Here is a 25,186-nt window from a genome sequence, read left to right on the forward strand (position 1 = left end):
GAGGCCTTTCCAGCTTTTATGTGTCCTCTGAACGTGTGTTCTGTATATCAGCTCTTCTTCTGTGTGTGTGTGTGTGTGTGTGTGTGTGTGTGGTAGTATGTATTAGTGAATGTGCATTAATATTCTGAGCCAGACCAGTCTGCAACATTAAGCTTTAATACAGCCCAGAGACCTGTGTTTCAAGTCAGCCAGAGAACAGTCTCAACTGTGATGTTTACGTACACACAACACAAACACACACACACACACACACACACACACGGTGATAAATATGGAAATTTCTCTCTGTCTCAAAGACGCACCGACACAGCAATGAACATGCAAATGATTCACACACACACACACACACACACACACACACACACTTGTAGCTAAGGTGTTTCTGTGAAGCTGTGCCATCCATCTTCAGGTGTTTGCGTGGAACTAGACGAGAGCAGACCTCTGTAATAACAGTATTTTCCCTTCAAAGTGGTCGGGATGTAACGGAAACTTTGAGGAACCTCCTCTGGGACCGGCCTGCCCTCGCAGAGACCTCTAGGTGTGTTTGGATATGAAGTGAGCCCAGTCATGGGAAATACATGCAGCACGCTCTCATGCGCACACAAATGACAGGCGCATTCAGAGTGGGCTGGTGAAGAGGCTGACAGGGCCGGTAAGAAACTTTATGGATTTTTGCACAGTCCACTGGCCCGATGATGTGGCAGCCCACTGGGATTTGTCCTGGTAGTCCGGACGGCCAGTCAGACCATGGAGAACGTTGTACAGAAAGGCAGAAGTGAACGTGACAGGGAGCACGGACATTTATATGGACAAAGACAGAAATAAGTGCAGCATCTACTGCTGCTCCTGGGAGGACTATCATGTGAAACCGTAAATGCACTTTGTTCTTCCTGTTTTCCTGCTAACAATAATGAAACTGCCACTAATGATGATGATCGTGACAATTTCTCTTCTGTGGGAGCACTGTGTGGAAGTGTATGTGTACTGTATGTAATTATTGAAGTCTACAAATGGAAATACGCTTTTGGTGTCGCCCTCAGTTTAATGCGGTAAAAATAGTATCAGTGTGAATATTCCTGCAGGAAGTGAATGTGCTTTTCTGATTGTTGCTTTTGGAAACTTACAAAAATTGTCAGACATTGTCAGGATAGTGTGGTAGGTGTTGGGGGAGGGGCTTTCTGGCTGTTTGACGATCCAACAAGCAGCTTGTTTGGAGCTCGCTGTAGCTCATCTGTGTCTAATCTGAATCTAAATCTGCCTCGGTTGATCAAATTCTTCTCTGTTTTGAGAATCTGTCACTTCGTTCTGTCTTTGTAGAGACAAAACTAGAAAGCTTTGAGTTACTAATTCTCTCTCCACTCAACCGAACACCCATTTATTCCTTTTGTTTGCAGCATTAGCCATTAAATCATAAAGCATTTTCCATATGGCCCCTAAATTATGTGACTTATTGACTACAGATTGGAGACAATGGCAGTACTTTTAAATGCGTGAGCACGCCTCCGCACTAATGTGGGCACACACATTTGTAAACTAATTGTGCCAGAAAGCAGCAGCTCATTCTCACACACATTCCCCACCACGCTCTGCAATAGCGGGCTAAATAGCTTGTTGATGCTTTGATGACTTTTTAAACAGCTTCCAACAGACTCCAGAGCCATAAGCCAGGTGCTGATAGGCTTGGCTGTGATGTTGTAGCTGCTCACACTGTTCCCCTCAGTCAGTTTTTAGCCTTGACCACAGTTTTCATGGTTTTATCAAGATTGATGTCCAGGTGCGTCCTCTGAATCGTTTTAACAACTTACACAGAGACTCATTTCCCTGCAGTGTCCTGATTAATGATCACTTCTGCCTTAAAGCCCCACATAGGAACAGATAAGATATGAATGTATTTAAGTGTAAGTGCATTTAAACTACTGTACTTTGCATTTAACTGCCTTTTACATCTCTGGCTCTAACAGATTAGTGGATCTAATTGCTGAAATAATAAAAGGATCCTAAAGCGACCTGTGTTTACTTTAACTTCATGGAAAAATATCAGGTCAATCAAATGTTGAACATCCCCTCTCACGAGTTTGTTTCCACATCTTTTTTTCCCATAATCCCATCTGGATCGTCAAGATATGATTTAGTTGGACTCTTAACTGTGAGAAACATTTTCATGTGACTCCTCAGTGGCAGGTGATTGACAAGGTAAAAAGAAGAAAATCACAGCGAATTAGAACATTTAACATTTATCAAGGAAACCCATTACATGCTTTAAATAAATCACCTAATTTTATGCAACTAATAACTGTGTGAAGAAGAAAACTCTGTTATTAAAGCCACATTTTTGTTTTTGTTTGTGTTTTTTGGCCATGTGGCGACAACTGGAACATAACACTGACATATTACCACCATATGAGATGAGAGTCAAAACAGTGAAGTTGTTGGCTGTAAAACCAACACAACGAGCTGAAAGATCCTAAAATGCTCTACAGAACTGAGAGAAACTGCAGAGACGGTGATAATTCTCTCTGGGTTTTTCAATACAAGAGACACCTCCCATGTTACACACAGTCACTGGATCCATAAAAATTTGATTAGTGCAGCTTTAAGTTACTAATTAATCAGTTCAGCACAAGACATTTCCCCCAACACTCACTGAAGTGTTTTAAATGAGTTTCACATCTCGTGCCTCTGAGGATGCCTCTCCTTGTTACTCCCATTTTGAAAAAAATTTATCAAACCGCACACTCTCTTTTTTTCCATGTCTCTGTTTTCTACTCTTGAGGTGCGAAAGTACGAGCGCGTCGCCTGCTGAAGAGGAGACGACAGTTTTCGGGAAGGCGGCGAGGGAAATGGCGCAAATTTAATGTGACTGTTCATTGCCTGAATCCATACACACTCACACACACTGTGACACATTGTGTAGCTGCACACATCTTGAGGGACTGGCACAGGAAGTCATGATTGAGTTTATATCTTTCTTTTTATTTTATCAGAATTCATTTAACATCTTTAGAGAGCTGAAATTAAAGGGGAAATAAATCTTAAAGATTTTGTTTTCTCCATGCTCCGAATGCAAAACTCTTTGTTCTTTGAATCTATTCTGGGGCTCTATGATTTAATCTAATGGCCTATGGACCTTGAAGGGATCAAATTGGACATTAGTGAACATATTTTCCTGCTGACTGTGCAACCATGTAGGGCACAGACTTATAGATCTACTATAGATCTATAGCAGTCAGATTTTACAACTGCTCTGCTGTCTGACTGACAACAGATGCAACAGTACTAACTGAGGCAGTTGATCTGTCTTCAACCAGCCTGTAAGACACAGGAAGGCCGTTCAAAGCACCTCTGCAGAGGAAGTGTGGAAAGAGAGTCGTTCCAGTATTTGAACTGTGTGTTTAAAGACCTTGGTGCCTGATTGTCTGCCCAGATTTGCCCTTTCTAGAGATCATCTTCCACTCCTGGCTTGCTGCTGTACATTCTATTTCAATACGCATTTCTCTCTCCCTTTTCACAAGGGTTATAAAGGAAACATTTTCCACTGTAAGGTTCAAGTTGTTCAATTTATTTCCATTGTCCTTTAAATTGCACGAGTGAGCAACATTTTAGCCCCACTCACTCTTTTGTGAGCAAAGGCTGTTTGTTTCTTCTTCAAGGACATCCCTGTGAGTACCTCTGCTTCATAATTAATGGGTACACAACGCGCGTGAGGCCTCACACACACTGAACAATTACACCTAGAGGGACTACAAGTCTCTCTGTAAGACAAGCCTTCAGTTCCTTTTTGCCTTTTATGTGTGTGTTTGTACTAGTGAGGTGCCTGTTTGTAGTAATTACTGGGGATGCCATTTATAGTTTAAATAGTACATTGCATTTATAGTGATAAATGTTGGGAGCCTGGAGTCCCCAGACTCACTGTAGAGCCCTGGTTACAGTTATAGTGAGGTTAGCTATTGTTTTTATCAACACCAATACCTACAGGATTCTTCCAATTCTAATGATTATAATAATAGTTATTACTGTTATTAATTATGTTACTTTTGTTGATTACTTAAAAAAAAACCTCTGTCTGTGCAAAAGCACTGTTTGAACAGACTGTATTATTACAGCCTCTGATGCTTTATGAGGACAGTACTGCACTGGAGTATATATTTCCATCAGGACGGTGAGGAAAAGGCAAGTGGTTCATCCTACAGCAAGATAATGACCCCAAACATTCGAAGAAAAGAAGCAGACAGTGGCTCCACATGATGGAAGACCAGCACAGTCTCCAGACTTAAACCCCATCGAGCTGGTTTGGGCTGAGCTGGGCAGAAGGTGAAGGCAGTTTTGTGGTGGGAGCTACCACAGAGGTGGTTTGAGGCAGGTGTTTACATGTCTGGACAGATTTTTGTCCCTGCAATAGCATCACAACTGTGTAAGAAGCTGTCACTTTTTTAGTTGTGTAGTTGAGATCAACATGAGGAGCAAGTTTGAATAGGGGTGTAGATTGGCCCATGAGCACTGAGTTCTCCTGTAATAATGTGGTAATAACTGCTGGGCAGCTGGTGTGATCCCATCCCAACAGGGGAGGACACAAACAAACAAAACAAAGTTTCTGTTTATGTTCAATGTCTGTCACCAAAACGTATTGTGTGTATCCTTGAGGCCTATCAAACATGCGTTTCTTGGCACTTTACTGTCATCTGTAGATCAATTGGATGGTGTTGGATGGCAGTAATCATTCATGTGTGGCACGTTACGATAGAACAAATTAAAAATAGAACCACAACGGTCATAAAATAAAGTTCTGCAGCACAATTAGTCTTCAAAAACTCCTCAGGGTACTTTTAAGGTTTGATAACCAGACTCAAACCTAGCAGCTCCACTCGAGCCTCATTGGTGGCGACCACTGCCACTATCGCAGCCTTTACCCCTGTGATCAGTGTTAGCAGGTTTATGAGGTATCACATACTCACCTCTACAGTTGATACACCAGGCGTTTTAATTACTTTTACAAACTATGTTTAGAATATTTCTGACTGAAAGACAAATACACACACTGATGCACTTTGCCGTCAGTCATGTAATTACCAAAAAAAAGATTTTTGCCATGTTGTGGAGAGCTGTCCTCCTGTATTAGTTGTGTGTACATATTCTTTTTTTTTTGGATTTTCTTCAGATATAAAAACAGACATTTTTCTAGCGTAAACCAGACCTCAGGGTCTGCTCTGTTAGGCCTCATATTGATCCATCACTCCTGAAACTATTTAGTGTCTTCTGCTGAGAGAAGCCTTTTACTTTATAGTGAACAACAACACTCTTTCTTTTGTTTTTCAGCTAAAATGTTCTGAGTGATTCTCTGTGGCACATATTGATTTTTCATTCCCTCTTACTAGCTATCATCCAATTCTGCCTTTCTCTTGTCTGCCTCTGTTTCTTTCGAGCACACACAGAGAAAAATACTCAAAATTCATGTATTGCTCCACATTCGTACAGTATCTAGGTAGTTCTCTATATTAACAAGGCTTGTCCTTTATATATTCTCTCTAGAAACACCAGATATTTTTTTCAAAAAGAACAGATTAGTTTAAGCCGATTTTCACACCAATTTTTATTCCCTGTGCGTACAAAAGTTGTGTTTCCTGCTGCAATCAGATACCGATCACAAACGTTTGAGGTAATCGAAGTCTCGCTGTGATGAGCACAGGAAGCACAGACACAAGGCTGATTATGCACCAGGGGACAAACTACACAGAAGTAAACTCCTGCAAAAAATGTATATTTAATTTAATATATTTAGTTTATTTTTTTCAACAAAAATGTAATCATGGGATTTGTGTATTGAACGAGCAGGATAATCACATGCATCAAGTATTATTGCAGAGAATATGCAAGAGAACGGTAAATATACAAACTGTACACATTTAATTTGACGCATTAAAGGAAAACGCTCTCATCCTCACACATGCAGCACTTACAGTCACACTCCACACAGTAATACAACACAGGAAACAGATGTGAAAAATACAAATCCAGCCACATTTCTTCAGACATGTACTTAAACAAACATACAGTGAATGCGCAGACATGGCTGCACAAACACAGAAGCACTCGTACACACAGGTGTAAGAGCAGGCTGGTGAAACACACTCCACTTCCCCCACTGCAAACACTGAAGCAGGTGGGTGAGGGGAAGCATAATGACAGAGTCATGAGTTGAGAGAATATGCTGTGAGAGTCATCCAGTGAGAGGGAGGTGGTCTTAGATGTTTAGGAGCACTGTTGTGCTCTGCTCTTTCATGGTGCTTATCTAGGTCAGGGTCACGGTGGCACCGCAGCATGCAGAGCAGCACATATGTCCTTTCTCTTTACTGAGTGTCTCCATCTTCTCTTGAGATGTCCTGAGATTTCCTCCTCGACAAGCTGCATTGTGTTAGTTTCTCAGGGGTTCTACTCGCAGTGTATGAAGCCCAGAGCAGTGGGAAAAGGGGGCATGAAGGGGCCGTCCTCAAACTCAACAGGCCGTCACTTCATGAGCACGAGCAATGACTAGTCCTTGTCCTTGACCACTGAGCTTTTTCAATTCTAAACACAGTATGTGGAGATCGAGTGGACAGCAAAATAGCATAGGCAAAGAGCATACAGATGTTGTAGGGCAGCTGTCTACACTGACAGGATGGGTCAACAAATGCACTCGGCCATTCTGGCCTCAGATGTTTCTGCTTGTCTCTGTTGAAACAACATGCTGCAGGTGATGCCTGCATCTAAACCTTTGCTGTTACTAGAAAAATGTTATTTGGTTAACAGGCTTTGAGGAGCATGTTGTGGCTGACATCATTGGTTCTGCAAATAAAAACTAAATGATAAAGCTTGGTGGGCAATACTTGATGAAAATGAATGAAATTAATGAAAATGAAAAATATTGCAGTATTTATTTGATCTTTTTTTAACTCCCATAGTGATTTTAAGTAGACCAATTATGGCTTTACAAGACTGTGTTTTTTTCTGTTGCTACAAATGGTGGTTAAATAAAACTTGTAATAATAGAGACCATCAGAGAAACAAAAAGACGAGTCCTCTGTATCCAAGAGAGCTGTTGAAGCTGCTTCCTGCACTATAGGTTTGTTTAGCATAAACAAACCTTGACCGGAATAAGAAGGAAGGCATGGTTTTCTGAGAGATGCAGGACCCACATAACCTGAAAGAGTCCTGAGAGGTAAAGCTGGCACACAGCAAGGCTCTATAGGAAACACAGGCATGAAGCAGAGAACAGGATATGATTGCCAGAGCAGCATCGCAGACCTTATGTGTTGCCAGGCTCTTCAGTGGAATTACAGTTAGTTTGGAAGTTACCTGGCTCATATCAGCTCCCCATGATTCACCTGCCCCATCTGGCTGATTTTATGCCACATTTGCAAATGCTTGTAGGAGACACTTGCCACTGATGATGATGATGCAAGCTACTGCAATAAGCTCTCCCTTGCCAGTCAGAACCAGTAGCCATGAGCCAGTTGCACCAGTTCAAACACACTTTAATATAATTAAACAAAAATGGAGATTTTTGCATCACACAAACTACTTCTTACCTGTAGAATGTGTCTTACAAAATATTTAAATCCAGTAATTGTGACGAAAACAATGTTAGCTTACAAACATGTGAGCTATAAGAAGTAATCTGGAATACAGCCTCAAGCCAGTAAAGTTTGACTACATATACAATAACATCAGCAAGTTTAGAATTTAGTTGTTTATTTTAGTTGTTTATTTATGTATGCGTAAAAAATAAAACAAAGTAATATCGACATCAACAAATGATTGGCAGTTAACTTTAATGTATTCTGTCCCTCTTCAGGCTACTATTTGGAAGTTAAAACTTTTCTTAAGTCTTGACGATGCAATCAGATTTAGTAAATAACTAGTTTGACACCAGCTTGTAGTTACCAAGAAGTTATCAAGGACTTTGCTCAGACTCACTGATAGATTTATAAAAACCCGCATGCTGCAACCAGACCCTGATGCATATTTGATGTGTTGGCACAAAAACATACACTCACTACCTGAGCACCTAAATAAGACTAACGCTGTCTCATCCAAGGTCATGAAAGGTAGGATTTGTTGTCGTACTGCAGGAAGGAGTGGGAGGAGCAGAGTGGTTTGCTCCTGAGTCTCATGCTAAGGCTAGCTTGATTTGAACTTGCAAATTGTAGCTTTAAGTTAGAGACAAAATGAATATCCAGCAATATTCTCTCATAGGTTATTTTAGAGCTTTTCACTGAGTCTACATGCATCTATAATATGCAAATCAAAGGCACATTATTTTGATTTATGCCTTTTAATTTATGATACCAGACACTTGGTGGTTTACAGATACATGTGTGATGAACTCAAAGAAAACTACAATCAGGTGCTTCAAATAGCCACAGTCTTGTGTAAAGCTGGCAGCTCTAGTTCTGTTGAAGCCAACGTGAAACTGAAATTTGATAGAATTTAGCTTTTCTGTCTTTTTTCCTTTTTTTCGTCCACATGTCTAAAGATTGAGCTGCAGCTCAGGACAGCCATGTTACTGTTCAACCCCAGCTTATAATAAGACCAGTTCCTGGGCTGTTTCATCAGAGACAAAGCCTCTGGTAAAAAGAAGGAGAAGCTGTAGGAACGATGCACATTACTGACTTTCTAAAGAAAGACAGCACCACAGAAAACAAGTCATGCAGGAAACGAACCAAGGTCACGGGAATGAGATTTTGATATTAATCCATGAAACAGAGGAGCTGTGTGGTGACATGAGATTTAATTGTAGTCAAACCGTTTGACCTCTTATTCCAAAATCACCATCTTCAGATGTGACGAGTTGTCTCTGTCTGTGTGTGTCTCTCAGCAGCAGCAGAGTGACCTTGTCTTTGGGTGACAGAGTGGACACCTGACATTTTATTTTGCTCTTTTCCTCTGTCACACAAACACAATAATGCATCAACACACACACACACACACACACACACACACAAAAGGTGCAGTGACAGTAAGTGATATGCCAGACTCTTTCTCATCATGAAGACTTATCATACACACATATTATAGAGGCAGATTTTCCTGGCAGGTGGACACACACACTCACACACACACACACACACACACACACACACACACACACACACACACACACACACATATAGGTGTCTAGTGGTGAGGTTGTGGGGACAGTTGATCCCCAGACAGATTAGGTTTCAATCTAAAATCTCCTCAGGCCAGCCCTGAGATCATGTGTACATATACACACACTCTCTCTCACTCTCTCTTTAACACACACACACACACAGCTTTAAAGTCGCAGACAGAAGTAACTTGCTTGTTGGAAAAACTCACCAATTTTGAGGTGAGTCTGGAAGAGTCCAGGCATCAGAGTACAGCTGTGAAGAGTGTGTGAACATTTTCATTTTTAACTTCAGAAACAGAAGTTCTGTGTGTTGCGCACTGAATCAATACATCAATGTTGGGAAGCTGCCATAGAGAATATTGGCCTGATTAAAGTGACATAATAAGTCAGCTAGTATCACTAGCAGCCTCTGGATGATGGTGGAGGCTTAGTTCAGCTCTGTTTATTCTGGAAGTCTCATTGAGATCAGGGTCTCATTTGCAAGAGAGACATGACAACATATTACATATTGACAAAATCACAACAGTCACAGTCATCAAACATTAAAGCCCCTCAGAGAAATCAGTTTCTCAGTTTGTTTTGCAGTTCAGTCCATTAAGGTTAGTTAGTGGAAACCAGTCTTTCCCAGTTCAGAGATGGTGTGAGGAAATTAGCAATTTGTCCAGTGTGTGCAGTGGTATATTATAATCCACCACTGCTTCACCAATAAATTGCTAAATAACTTAACCACTTTTGTTGTGTATTTAGTGATGATGTGGAGAAACAGTTGGAACGTTCAGCTCAGAGAAATGAGTTACAGGAGGTTCATTTTTATCTATCATTATATTTTCATGGGAGACTAATGGCAGGTTTGGCAGGTTACATTCAACTAGATTGAAATTGAAAATGGAACCTAAAGTGCATGTTCAATGGGCATTGACAGGAAGTGGATGTCACCTCTACTTTGACATTTGCTCTCGTGTATTTTGAAAGCACAGTTACACTCCAGGAGTGGTCAGCTGTAATCCTGCACTCACTGTGTGGACATTTTTTTAATGATTGTTTCTTTATTTAGCTAAATGAGGGAATTCGTTGCCTGCTTTCATTGCACATTTCTCTGGGATATTTAATATAGTATATAATAGTTTATTGTAGCCTATTATTCCTCTGGCTGTTGCTGGTTTTCAGACCTGTTGGTTGGTCTTTGAAATGCACATGGTAGGCTTATCAGGGTGTTTTGTCATAACTTCAGCACAGAAGACATGAATCAGTCTCTCTCTCTCTCTTGCTCACTCAATGAGCAGACAGTTGCACATGTGTGGAAACCTACAGGTAACCTCCAAGCAGACAGGTGGTTTTTGTGTGTATTATGAAATATAATCCTGCTGGCGCTCCTGGGAGTGGTATCTGGAGTTTCAATCTTTAAGTTTTGACAGTTTTTTTTTTGCGTCATGACCTTAGGTCATCATTGAAATCCATTGTAACTTCTCCAAATTGAAGCTGATGACAAGCTGCAGAGTGTTTTGTACTTAAGACAGATTTTTGGCTGATTCCTGCAGTCATAAAAGTCGACCTCACCCAGTCCTGGGGGGCGGCTAACACACTACAAGAATTTCATCAGTAAGATATTAGTATCAGCCTTCAAACGCCCCGATTGATCTACCTGACGGACAAGTTGCACCATGCTGTCAGATCAATAGCTTTCCCTTTCACAACCAAGTGAAATCCCCAGTAAAAGTAACTCTGATGGAGGATTCTCTCTTCACAAATCTTGATCAGATGAAATGTGTGAAAGGCCACTGCTGTTCGACTACATAACAGCTGTGGACTGCTTTTTTTTCAGCACATTTCATTATGTATCTACCGTGTATCTTTTGAAGTGCAGGAGCTACCACTCTGCCTTCTACAAGAACACATTTCATGAAAGAGATCAAGTCCTTGAAAAAGTCTTTGCTAGCTACTTAGAAGTAAGCTGCTTTCGATTGTTATTTGAAATTGATGGTTGTGGACACTGAGAAGTGAAGTGGCGTCAACGATTCAGGGTTCAACAATCAGTTTTCACTTTGTCCTCTTTCAGTTCTGTAGACCTTATTGTTAAAAAGAAAAGTCCTGAAGATGCTTTCACCTTCTAGATTCTCAGAAATGACAAACACTCAGAGCTCACGAGTGTTTCCACGGAAGTTGAAATATCCTCTGTTTAGTTCAATTCAGCATTTACTTTATTGGCATGAATGTCAGGTGAACAATATTGTCATGGCATCAATAATACAATTAAATAATGAGATGAGATGAAAAAAAGAAAAGAATAAAATTCATTAGATAGAGGACAAGAAAATTGAAAAAAAAAGTGGGAATTTCGGGAGTCACAAATCAAATCTTAAAGTATTCCAGTATGATATGATAATATTATATTCACATTTTAAGAGGAAGTGCATCTGTCCCTACTTCACCTGTTGTGCAGGGACCACAGACTCTTTCCCCTGTCCCCTGACTTCCTCTGTGGTTAGACTGTGGTCAATGACTTTGTGCTTGGTCAGGATCTTTCTCTGCTTTGTATCTCTGACGGTAAAGAGATACTCTGCCAATGTATATTAATGTATTAGGGCAAGATAGCATTTACATTTCTTTAGAGTTTGATCTTTTGTTAATTTAATAATTTGGTTTACTCTGATTCGTGGTTGGAAACCAGTGCTGAGAGTTATTTGATCAGTAAGTATCAGGACCAGCTGACAGAACAGACTGTTATGAGGGTTCAGTTCTTGGGTTTGTGGTGTTTGAAATCTGATTCTGATCATTAGACGCCTCAGTTTCTCTTCGTTTCTGATCAGGATATTGTCTAATTCTTATGTCTTGTATTCTCTCAGTTTTTTAACTTAATGTTGTCTCAGGTCTGTGTTTTTTGGACTGACAGTGTTTCATGCTTTCTGTTGTCTGCTGACAGCTGACATTTCCAGCTCTTGTCATCCTCTCTGAATTAGAGAAGAGTGCATTACAGTGTGGCCCATCAGATGAAGCTGTACATTGAAGAAAATGTTTCATGCAACAAAATCCTCTTGTTCTTTTTGTTTGTTTCTTTTGCTTTTACTTGCTGTGGTATTCTTCTCTTATTTTCTAACCAATATCTTTTATATATCTGTGTTTGTATAGGTTCGACTACCAGGAGCTGCTCCATAACTCCAGTTTCTGCCTGGTTCCCCGGGGCCGACGTCTGGGATCCTTTCGCTTCCTGGAGGCCTTGCAGGTGCAGTAACTATGGGTTTCTGCTTGTGTGGATAATGTCACTGTATACCAGTGGTATGCGGTGACTTTTACAGATAGGCAAGCAGAACTGTTTTACAGTTTCACACACACGCGCACTCACCACCATCTCAGTGTGTGATTCACCTATTTATTACACAGAAAAACGAACTAGACTAGAACAGACCTTTCAGTGACCGTAGCAGGTTGCTCATGAATTCAGGTCCTGGTCTGTCTCATGTTTTTATGCTGCCTGTCATTCCTGTGCTGAAATTCTCTCTGCCTGGGCATCATCTTTCTGCTCTCCTTCCTGGCTGAACAAGTAGGATTTTTCCTTCGAACTGATACTCAACATATAAAATGTGCAGTGTAGAGGAAAAATATCGAGGTCTTTGTTTTCTTTAGTTAACAGCATACTGCATACTTATGATGTCATGTATATACCATACAAATTATTCTCTCTTAAAGAGAGAATAATTTTATTTCAAATAACAAGTTGCTATTAATGTTAATGTTAGGGCTGTAGTCAGGAGATTTGAAATGCTTGGGCCATGAGTCCAAATTTACCAGCCTAAGAAAAGCCACCAAAACGTTGAAACTGCTTCTAAATGCTGCTTCAGTCTATGTTTTGTACATAGCAATGCAATGTGTCTCCACACCATTCGGCTGTATTGGTGGAAAAATAGTTAAACCCTTTGTTATGACTCTTTTAAACATTTTAACAAGTGTGTGATACTTTACAATACTAGTCTAAGCATCAGTCTTCGAAATCCAACATATGGGAGTGTGTAGTTAAACAATATTAACTGAACTGCTCAAGTCATTCAATACCAAGAACATGACGCTGGTACTTTAGAAGACTAAAGTAACTAGATTCACTGTTATGCTCATGATTACTGGAAAGGGCTTATCAGACAGCCTGTGGAGCTCCAGCTGGGCACTGCGAGGAATCAAACCTCTCCTCAGCCTCCTCTTTCCAACAGCTGATCTTATTACTATTGACAATCTGTCATCTTCCTGCCACAGAAAAGACCTGTTTCTGTAGATTCACCACAGGGAAGAGAAATGTTTATACACGTCCTCAGACCACAGATGTGTTCAGCTTTCATTAGCACCTTGTTTCAATGTGTCTCTCTGTTGTTTTGACAATAAATATCTAGCTTTGCCCTGTGTCTGCCTTTGGCTGTTGTTAATGCCTCCAGCACTGGCTCTCGTCAGCGTGTCCATCTGTCCATCCATACGTACGTACATCCATCCCATTCTTGTGAACATGATATCTCATTAACACCTTGAGGAACTTTCTTCAGATTTGACACAAACATTCACCTGGACTCGAGGAAGAACTGATTAGGTTTCGGAGATCAAAGATCATAGTTCAAAAAGTTTTGAATCCTCAAGGGAATCCCTTCCAACTTGGCCCAGATGTCCGTTTGGACTCAAAAATGACCTGAGTAGATTTTGGTGGTCAAAGGTCACTGTGACCTCAAACAGGTTTTTGCCATAACATTTTATATCCAAATGGTCAAAGGTCAACTTCACTGTGACATCATAATGTTCTGCAGAAACACCTCTGGCCGTTATTCAATGCTTTAACTCAGGAAGATGAGATTTTGACCATATTTCCTGCAACTTGGCTATTGGCAGAGGCATACGACTGTGTGGCGGCTATTCTAGTTCTCCTTGTTCTTACTCTAGTTTTCCCGCACCTTCTATAACATATTCTGCACACAAGTTGGAGAATAACAGGGACTCAGGACTCACCTAGAGCATTTACATACATGTTTTCCCACAGCACTTTGGGATTCTTGAATGTTTTTTTGTTTGTTTGTTGTTTTTTTTTCAAAATCCAACATCAAATTGATTTTGCCATTGTTGTAAACTGCCTATAGATTCCAGTCACCAACCCAGAGGGCTCATTAACCAGCAGTGGGTTACCAGGCTTTGTAAATCTCTAGTTTCCATGCAGTCTCTGAGCAGGTAAAACATTGAAAGAAACAAACAACACACAGACTCCACCAATTTCTCTGTCACTTAATGATCACTCTTTTATGAAAGTAGTAAACAAGTAGAGGCTAAACTTTTTGGTGACCTTAGGAAAAAGCCAAGAGATTTTTTTGGGTAAGATGTAAAGAGGAACACAAAGAATGAAATGGGCAATGCTTTCAATTAAACGTTTGTTTTAAATGTGTGGCAATTATTTTAATGGCGTTTTCTGCAAATCCAACCTTTCTGCCAGAGGTGAGAAATGAAGAGAAAGGAAAAAAAAAAAAGAGGCAAAGAAAAGGCAGTTCCCCATCAGAGGACTCCAGAGGAGAGGAGAGAAAAACAAAAAGACATGTAGGAGGATGACAGTGAGAAAAAAGATAAGAAAAAAAGAGAAAGCCATCTCACAAAGCCAGACTAATCAGAGCAGTGAGAATTTGCGTAGACAGGTCACTGATCATGCACTCGGCATTTTGTGAATCTGCTTTAATCTCTCAGCTTCACTTGATTGAGAATCCAGTCGAACTTGAACTTTAAATGAAAATACCAGCCTTATTGAATATTTTTTTTTATTCGTGTCTGTCAACGCTCCACTACTCCAGACTACATATACAAATCATGGCATGTGTTATTAATGTGACATCATATCCTGTTTGACATCCCAGACTCAAACTTAGATAAGGATCAACTAACACAAAAAAACACTCTAAAACATAAAATAATTAACTTTTACAGGCAGTCTGTAAACACTCATGGTTCATTCCTCACACTTAAATTCATACAAGCAGACATAAGGACATTTTAAAGGTTGATTTATGGATTCCTCAATAGCTACGACAATCCAAGAAGGGCACATTATCACCCCAGAATGGCAGGTCATGAAGACTTCACAGTGTTAGACGGTTCACTGGTTAGTTTCTGGATTGGAGTGTCCAGATGAAGACACTCCTACCCTCCATAGCGAGAGGAAACCAAGGTCTTATAGATAAGGATGCAGGAAAAAGAGAGAGAACTGCTCAAATCCAGGTCCAGAAAAGGATGCATGAAGTGACGCAAATGTCATCACACACGTAGCAGTAGGTAGGTAAGACGTGTGACTACGTTCAGGGTTATGTGTCCAAGAGACTCTTCACATGTATAGGTGAAAACTTTAGACTGGCCTTACTTGGTAATGGTTTTTTTTACAATGTGATACCTACTGTATAAGTCCTGTAGGACAAGACATCTTCAGGAATCAGTCCAGCATTACTCTGGATCACTGCTGACCTCGTACTCATCATTTCCTCCTTGGTGCATCAAGATTTCAATAAATATTTCTGTTTAAAACATCTGAATCTGATATATTAGATATATAACAAAACAGTCAGATTAATCAGTCAAACTTTATTAAACACGTTCACAATAACTCTCAACATTGTTCAAATGTTAATGAGCGTATTCACAATAACTCCCAACCTTTTCAGTTGTAACACGTAAAAAAAACACAGTCTGATACCGCTAAATCAAACGTTAGCGTATTCACAATAACTCCTTATAGGTCCTCATACACACACACTGTGCTTCACCATAATGTAATATTATGGTGAAGCACAGTATGTATTACTCCGCGACGCTCCTGACTACGATAGCCGTAATGCTGCAAGCGGTGCGGCTTTGTAGTTTACCAAAGTCATACTAAATCATTTTGACAGAGCGCCGTGAGCGCCGTGTACCACACAAAATCGCTTCGAGGTCAGTAAGCACAACCAGAATTAATCCATATATAAGGCGCACTGTTGTTTTTTGAGAAAATTAAAGGCTTTTAAGTGCGCCTTTTAGTCCGGAAAATACGGTAACTACATAACTGTTCCACTTTCCAATTTATTTTCTTTCACTGTTCAGTACTATCGACTCTGTAGGAAAAGTATGGTGTGAGTTTTTACAGTCGTTTTTGTAAAACCTGCTTCTGTAGATATGAAACAAGCTGTGGTTAATTCTCATAACCATAACTCATCACAATTGTTATATAATATACACTGAGAATATAATAAAACATCACTACAGGCTCATAGATGAGACATGAAATATGTGAAATGAAATCAAATTCTCCAGAAAACAGTAGATTTTCCCTTTAAAGACAGTTTAATGATGCAGTGGAGTGAACAATCAGCCCCCATCCATTAACCACACAAGACAGTTTAAAGAGCTTCATCATGAAATGAATTCACAGCAACACAGAAAGCTCCTGTGGGAAATATAAACAGCTCCTGATGAATTAAGTCACATTAATGAAGCCTCTAAATATTGACGTGTTCAGTGGAAAATGAATAAAAACTGTTTGTTTTTTTTTTGTTTTCTCCTTAATCTTTTTGGCAACTCCATTTGTCTCTGAAAAACTCCAACTTGGAATGCGTTGAAAGTGTCTCATCAGAGACAAGGGATGTAAGAGGATAAAGTCCTCAGTGAAGGAAGAAAAGCAGATCCTTCCCAGTGCTCCACTTTAGACTTCTGGTTATATGTTACTGGGATTTTTCCCTTTCCTTCAAGTTGTGAAAACAGTTTTGAAATAAAATTTTTTGATATCTTTTTTTTGACAAAATTGTCCTCTGAGAGAAAAATGCGTTACACAGTCTGTTAGAGAGGTGAAAATTATGCTTAATTAACAATGACACCAACTACCTTCACTTCAGAGCAAAATATAAACAAAACACAAATTTTGTTTATAAAACTTTAAAAATGATTTCTGACTTATTATCATTAAACTGTGTATTTACATTATTAATGTGAGTCTTTTGTTGACTGCTGCCTCCCATTCCTACATACAGGCGTATATGTACAGATCATTTTCTGCCCACCACCAGTTATTGCACCACCCACTGTTGCTGATCGCCCTGATCCTCAATTGCACCAATCACCAGAAGAAATTCCTTGTATGTGAAAACATACTTGGCAATAAAACTGATTCTGATTCTGATTCTGATTCTGATTATGCAACTCCAGTCCTGAAAAAGCAGAATTTCTTGTCATACCGCGGCTTCCTTTTTTTGTCTCACTGTTTCACACGTCTCGCTCCGCACAGGCGGCCTGTATCCCGGTTATTCTGAGTAACGGCTGGGAGCTTCCCTTCTCTGAAGTGATCGACTGGAGGAAAGCCGCCATCATCGGGGATGAGAGACTGCTGTTACAGGTACCGAGAACTGCTGGAAAAATACTGGGTGATCAAATGAAATGATGGAGGGATACAGGATGTATAGGTAGATGAGTGGATGGGATGGGAATGGAAGTGAGCAGGAAAATGATCAGATGAAAAACTACTATAAAAATATACAAAGAAGGGACATGGAGGGACAGACAGAAAGTGAATTATTAATTATTTTATTACACGGTTCCAGTAGGTAGATGCATGGAGGTTAGTAAAAGCTACCAGTGAGTAACCTGGCTGAGGAGGTCAAACCTTCCTCACACTGTACAAGCATCAAAAGATAAAATGTGCCCTTTCAGCAGGGGCTTATTCAGTGTCCCGGTGGTGAAATGCCAACATCTTCTCAGCTGTAATTGTCTTCTCTGGCTCCAGATCCCCCTGGGTAATCACAAAGATCCAGCTGGGCCTGATTCAAACATAGAAGCACAACACATAGATCAAGAATGGCTATTAATATATATGGGAACAATGTAAAGTAGGCTGCTATTATAAAGCAGAACTGCCGTCAGCTTGATTTATATTTAAGTACTTTAACATAAATTCTGCTGTGTTAAAGTTACAGTGTGTAATTTTCTTCTGATATTTTTTTAGTTGAAATATCTTAATGTGGAGAGATTCATTGAAAGGCTTCTGTGATTTTACTGTTTTCGAGAAAGTTGCTTTATTTCTAAATACTGGAAATGTCAGTCCATGAGATACAGTGACATTGTGGACAGTGTTGTAGTCGAGTTACTAAATCTTGAGTCCAAGTCATTTCTCGAATCCCCGGTGCTTGAGTCCCAGTCCAAGCCCAAGTCACCAAAGAAGAGTCCAGGTTGAGTCTGAGTTGAGCTCCTGTTATCTGAGTCCAGGTCCACTTTACTCTGGCACAGTCAAAGAGTTGACATACAAATAAGAAATATCGAAATTAAACACAAATGACACAGCTGTCACCATTTTAAAGGGGGTATATTTAGTGTGTGACACAATAGCTAAACAAATGCAGTATTAACAAAAAAAAGTCAGAGTCCTTGTCTCCAGTTTCCAAGTCGGACTCATCAGTGCTCAAGTCCAAGTCATGAGTCTGAGTCCTGGACATGTGGGAGTTTTCAAACTCTCCGGCTGCGTTGACATACTCAGATGATTGCAATGGAAAAGATATCAGTGCAAAAGTTGTACTGGACATCCTGAAATGTTTGCCCAAAAGTTTCTGTCCATCAGATCCTCCCAGAATTATTACACTTCATGTCACCTTTATCTTTGAGGAGCCATAATTGTTGCCTGGTCATTACAGGTAAGAGAATATTCTATGTACATTCATTATATTGGACTTTGAAGTATTGGCAAAATAATCTGTCACCAAAGAACAACAGCTTTTTCTAAACAGCTCAATTCTTGTTGAAAAACATCTCTTAACTGTTTGATACATTTGTTTAGACTATTGAATACAGTATAGAAAACCAAGCCTCTTTATTTTTGCAATGTTTACTTAAAACCAACAAAAGACCTAAAGTAGGATGGAAACAAAGCAACTGACTCACATCAACAGTGGAATCAGAGAACAGCACCATATCTCTGCAAACTCTAAAAACCACATGATAGGAAGAAGAAGTTGGATAAAACTTCAAAACATGTATTTTTTAGAGAAACTGGGCCAAACTTTAGTCAGAAGTGGGACCTGTCAGCACATAACTGACGTGTAGACGTTCAGTTCAACCGAGAGAAGCTGGGGAATCTAATTGCAGTCACGTGGCTTTTATTCTGACATGACAGCTGTGATATTCACAGTCATTCACACCTCCACCAGGAAGTATTTTTATCTGAGATGGATCTAGAATTGGATCACCTTCTGTTCCCTTTAATTACGGCAGCGGGCAGAGCTTGTGGTATTTACATTCTCTAATTACTCTCTGTCTTACAGTGCATGCACCTGTGTGACCTATACCACCACCTGGACAGCAGCTAAGAGATGTGAAAGTGTGTGGTTTTTTTTTCTTTGAGTGTGTGTGAGTGTGTGTGTGTGTGTGTGTGTGTGTGTGTGTGTAAGGCGTGGGAGACAGTATGTGTCTGCCTTTAATTAATTTGTCCATGCTTCCCTCCCAGCCTTCTATCAGCACCTAGCAATGATGAATGAATGATTTAATTTTTCTCTGTGAACAATAGCAGGCAGTGCCATTAAAAGTATCACAGACTTGGTTTTTAGATGAAATAAAGCAGCCTTTTTTGTCATTAAACATGACTGAGACCCACAATGATGCACTAATGTTGTGAGATGGTTTTGTCGTTTGCATTGTTCTCTTCGACAAAACAAAACCACCTATCTAAAAGCATGTTAATTGTTGGTTAAGATAATACGTGTGAAGCAAGTATTATGTTTTGACAGTGAGGGTGTTCACAATTATTACAGAGGTGGACAAAAAAAAGCTGTTTTCCATTAATTTGCAAAGGCTCGATGCAGGCATATGAAGAATTAATAAAAAATATAGAGACACGGATAAAAGCAAAGGCTTTCAGGATAAAACCTGACATTTGTAAATACCCAACACAACAAAATCAAACACACGATGGCTGCTGTGCACACACTTTTTTTCACCTTATGGTGTACACAGCACACTCAGTGACCTGTCACAATTGAACACATACCATGCAGCCTCTGGCACATTTTAACCCTTAGTTTCCTCTTTTCCCTTAATACCACTTGTAGTATAACAAGAAATAACATAGAGGAAGGAAGGAAAGGAAAGGAGGACACTGGATCAGAGAAAGGAGCAGAATTCAGGGTCTGTAATTGTGGAATAAAGAAACCAAATGTGTGCACATGTAACATTATTGTCCCTTTAAAAGACACCACTGTTGTGATGTTTTACATTTTACATGTGAGCTTCCCAAAAACTGAATAAACTCATGTCGGTTTGTTAGAAATGAAAATAGTCTTTTTTCAATACAAGATAAACTCACATGTGTGTTTTTGTGTACTAGTACAAAACTAGTCAAGCAGGTAAATTGGTATGGCATTGAAAAAAATCATCATAATTAATTATTCTTGTTTTCTTTTTTGAACAAAGCTTTCTAAACGTAGAAGACACCTTGAAGATGCTTAATTTGAGAAAACTGGGATGATAGCAGGAATCAGTTTCTGGAAATGCAGTGTCAGAACAGACTCCTACAAGCTCAGGATTTATTGCACAATCACCTAAACACCTTAAAAAAATCTATTAAAAGCATTAAAATATCCAGAAACCGTTTAATTATCTGGGCAAAATGATGGCATCTGCATGATATAATAAAAATACAATTATAAACAAGGACATGTTTCTGGTTGGTAAACAGATTCTGGATGCTTGCCCTCTTTGTCTGTCTGTTTTCTCTCAGTAACACACACACACACAGTCGCACAGAGACTCAGTGTTCAACACAACGTCGGCACTCTAACACCTGCTGAGAGAGTTGAATCTCATTACTTTCAATTACATCACAGAGAACTGCAATACCTGGCTGTTTAATATGTAGAGTTTCTATTCCCCCCATGGAGAGGAGGCATGCACAAAACACAGACACCCACACACACACAAACACACACACAAAAACACACACATTGCCCCTGCTGAGAAACATAAACACTATTAGAGTCAATTGAGGGGAAGAGAATTGAGCTGATTTGATTGGTGTTGTTTATATTCCACCTCAGAGAGACGAACAATTAAAGCTCGCTCTGCTGTCGACAGATCCCACCGACACCAGCTGCAACACGACAAATCTGTACTCTTCGTTTTCACACTCCTTGGTGATTTTAAGGTTTTTCTTGGACTGATTTAAACTTTTTTTTTTTTTTTCCTTGTTTTTACTAACAAAACTTTGAAGGTTATCTTCTTTAATAAAAAGAAAAAAATTAAATGGGTGAAAATCAAATAAAAATCAAGACTTCAAAAATCTAGGTGAAAATTGGATTTACGTTGCATATGTTTAATTAAAAGAACTGCTCTTCAACATTTATTGTTTTTATACTTACTTAGCACGTAATCAGCAGTTCATTTTCTTTTTATTATGCCTTCTCCTCCTCCTCTCAGTCAGGGCCAGAGGCATAATGTTATCAGGTTGTCCGTCCCATTGTTGTGAACGCAATATCTCAGGAATGCCTTGAGGGAATTGCTTCAAATTTGGCACAAAGGTTCACCTGGACTCAAAGATGATTAGAATTTGGTGGGCAAAGGCCAAAGGTCAAGGTCAGTGGGAAAGTCTGCGCTACATTCATTTATTATAAGAGTCTGCGCTACATTTATTATAAGAGTCTGGACAAACATGGTAACTCTAATTTATGCAGTGTTTTTGTCTGGCTGAATGTGGCCGTACCACATTAAACTGCTGTGGTCAGTTTCCATACAAAATACAGATGAAAAAAAAGGTTATTTAAACTGATGTGTTATGTTCAAAATGATGGTATTTTTTAAGTGGAAAATCAGTTAAAAATCACTGAAGACAGGCTCGTTGTTGCCTCAGACTTCATGAAGTTCTACAAGTTGAGGACAATCTCCTTGCTCACAAAAGCAGAGATGTAGCAAAGCAGCTCAGAACTCTTATACTGAAAGTCCCCTACCTTCTCCTGGATATAGACCAGTGTTTCAAGCTCTGGTTCCTCTTCACAAACTCATATTAGCACCATCAGTCATTATGTCCCTTTCAGACCAAAGTGGCTTTTTTGTTGGCCATGACCAACAGGTTGGCAGCATAACCTCAGAGTGAAGAGACTTTGGGGCTGTGGCCAGAGCACCAGAAGGGACCTGGGCTCCAAATCCACCACCACGTTTTGAGGGCTGATGAGGCTCTTCACTAACACTGGCTGCAGAGCAAAAAAGCACCTTTTTTCAGCTTCACTGTCAAGCTGAGCAGGGCAGATAAGGTCATGTCTAACCTCATCAAGAGGGTAGTTTGTTTTTCTACAGACTGAGCATCAGGAGAGGGTCCTGCTCCATCTTCCTGGCACATTAGGGTGTTTAGCTCCCTGGTCAGATTGGCAGGATCCTCATCTCCCTTGATTTCATCCCCTCGCTGCCTCTCCCTGAGGGTGTTAGTGCTGCAGGCCACAAGCCAGCTGCTCATGTTGTCCATGACAATGCGAGCTGGGACCTCTGCAGCAGGAAGTTTGTGCTCCCAGCGGGTTTTGCAGAGTTTGTTGGTACATTGGTTTTGCAGAACTCTTTTGGACCAGATGAACAAGTTGCAGCACAAAAACAAAGAAAGATCAATGAAAGACAAATGAACAATCATGAATAGATTTTTGGAACATTTGATGTATGGAAAGTTGCCAAAGGTGACTCACTGAAGCTTGAATCTGAAATTTGTAGAAGTCTTTGTGATGTTATCGAAGTAATAACAAACCAGAATGAGCTCCATTGTAGCACTGAAATGATTAATTGATGAACAGAAAAAGAATTGATGACAAATTTGATCGAAGATTAATCATTTAAGACACTTTTCAAGCCAAAGTACCGAAAATATTGTTGGTTCTAACGTCTCAGATCTGAGGATTTGCCATTTTTCAGTGTTTTGTGTCACTATAGAATATGATTTTAGTTTTGCAGTGTTGACCAGTCAAATTAAGCAAGTTTTAAATGTGACCTTGGGTTTCAGGTACTTTATAGATTAACTGTCACAGTGGGCACCAGCAGGTTTTATGGAAAGATAGTAGAGTCTAGCTTTAATAAAACAGCAATTAGGATTTGGAAAGAAATCTTGATATATAGCGCATATTTGAGTTTAGAAGGAAAGTAAGCACACAAATAGAATTACAAAATGGTATAAAGCTTACCTTTATGATATTTAATGTCACAAGAACTAACAAACCAGGCACAACAAAACCATTTAGTAGGCCAGCAGGGAGGCTGAAATAGATAGCTTAGTAATGCTTTCATGTTTAAAACAACTAGCTTGTTTTAGTGTTTGTTTTACTTACATTTTTAGGCTAGGTCTCTTTACGCAGTCAAATGTAAAGTCAACCAGCATCATCAGATCTTAGTCCAAGGACACTGCATGCTTATTGACTCACTGACACTGATGAGATTTATTAATTTACTCCTTAGGTATCAAAATTTGGTATCGAATGACAAGGTATTTTTCAATCCTTGATAGCCAATGTGGTCATATCAAAGTATCAAAGTTTGTTACCCAGACCTAGTGTGAATACAAACCACTGAAAAAAGAAAAAAATGAAGTCTAATCATCCCCTTTTGTGTAATTGAAAGTGTTAAATAACATCCAGTTAAGAATCTGATAGGGCCGTAGGGATATGTAACATAAAAAAGCCCTGGGAACTGCTCTGAAGCATTTGTAAATTTGAACCTGTTTTAATGGCCCTCTCTTGTAGACACTTATCAGTATTTGCCATAAGGTGTGAAATGACTATTAAAGATAGCTGATGGACAGAGTAAGATGTGGGGGCAGACAAGTCTTGAAGGACTGAAGAATTTCCTCTAATCTTTTCTGCATGTCCACAGAATTACTTATGCTTCCTCCACCTGTCTGAATGTCTTACTTTACACCCCCCCATACACACACACACACACACACACACACACAGACACACACACCATTTCTCATCCCCTTACCCAACATTGTTTGATCTAACTTAATCTATCTCACTGTCATTTTTGTCCTCCTGCTTTTCTTCATCTCCTCTTCCTCCAGGTTCCCTCCATTACTCGGTCTGTGGGCTGTGACAGGATCTTGGCTCTCCGCCAGCAGACCCAGTTCCTCTGGGACGCCTACTTTTCTTCTGTAGCCAAAATCGTCTTAACTACTCTGGAGGTAAGCCTGCAAAAAATGGTCTTAATGGGATTTTTGGATTTAGTTTTGTCAGGAGAGCCTCATTTAATCAACCAAACTTCTATGTCTTGTTCTATACCGTACATCGCCGCTGGCTGTGGATCACCTCCCAAAGCTAAACTTTTAAACAAAATCTTACTCCAGTTGTCAGGTATAGTTTTTGACCTGTATGAGATGAGTGCACCTCGTCTTTCCCAGCAATGTGCTGCTTCATATTCATACATTTATTCCTAGAACCAATCCCAGAACAAACAGTCTTCTATGGTTAACCACAGAGTATAACTCCACTGAGGTAATTAAAGATTTTTATGGTCTTGCTCAAGGGCACCTCAGAAGTAGTTTTTGATGGAGTGTGTGCCAAGGATCCACGTTGCTTTTTGTTGCTTTTTACAAAACTGTATTTTTTTAACCAACTTCAATTAAAACTGCCAGTCAGCACATACATTATAGTATAGTCATCTCAACCACTTCACAAGACGTCACGTCAGCCCTTGATCGGTCAGATCTGAAGTTGCTGTGTGTGATTAGTGCAAACTTCAGATGTTTGACTTTTTAAAAACACAGGGTCATATTTTATTAGAGTAACTTTTACTTGCAATTTTGTGCACACACACAAGCAGAAGGAGGCAACATCATGGTTAAGATAAATAAGATAAATAAGATAAGAAATACTTTATTTAGCTGTATAGAGAAATTGACAAAGGTTAAGGTGGTGGTCCTCACTACTACATACTAGAATGCACTTTTGCACTTGGTGTGTTTAAATGATTTTCACAATAGTGAACACAACATTAATCTATGAACTGAAAGCCTGGACTTTAAGTCCAACTTCATCACATCCTTTGTGCTTCGAGTCCACCTCAACCTACCACCACAAACAC

At 39.7% G+C, this 25,186-nt stretch overlaps 1 protein-coding gene across 3 annotated transcripts in view; it reads left to right on the forward strand.

Annotated features, from left to right (window-relative positions):
* The window catches only part of LOC139612492 (exostosin-1-like), a 211,506-nt gene that overhangs the window by 147,645 nt on the left and 38,675 nt on the right, over positions 1 to 25,186 (forward strand). For all 3 annotated transcript variants that reach the window (XM_071468112.1, XM_071468111.1, XM_071468113.1), the window contains exons 4-6: positions 12,254 to 12,347; positions 17,385 to 17,492; positions 24,168 to 24,287. In XM_071468112.1, the coding sequence (XP_071324213.1) occupies positions 12,254 to 12,347; positions 17,385 to 17,492; positions 24,168 to 24,287 (322 nt within the window). The remainder of the gene's footprint in view (positions 1 to 12,253; positions 12,348 to 17,384; positions 17,493 to 24,167; positions 24,288 to 25,186) is intronic.

This window comes from Trachinotus anak, unplaced genomic scaffold (genome assembly GCF_046630095.1).
Source record: "Trachinotus anak isolate AG129_WGS33_773 ecotype Australia unplaced genomic scaffold, CSIRO_AGI_Tana_v1 ptg000031l, whole genome shotgun sequence".
Taxonomy (NCBI): domain Eukaryota; kingdom Metazoa; phylum Chordata; class Actinopteri; order Carangiformes; family Carangidae; genus Trachinotus; species Trachinotus anak.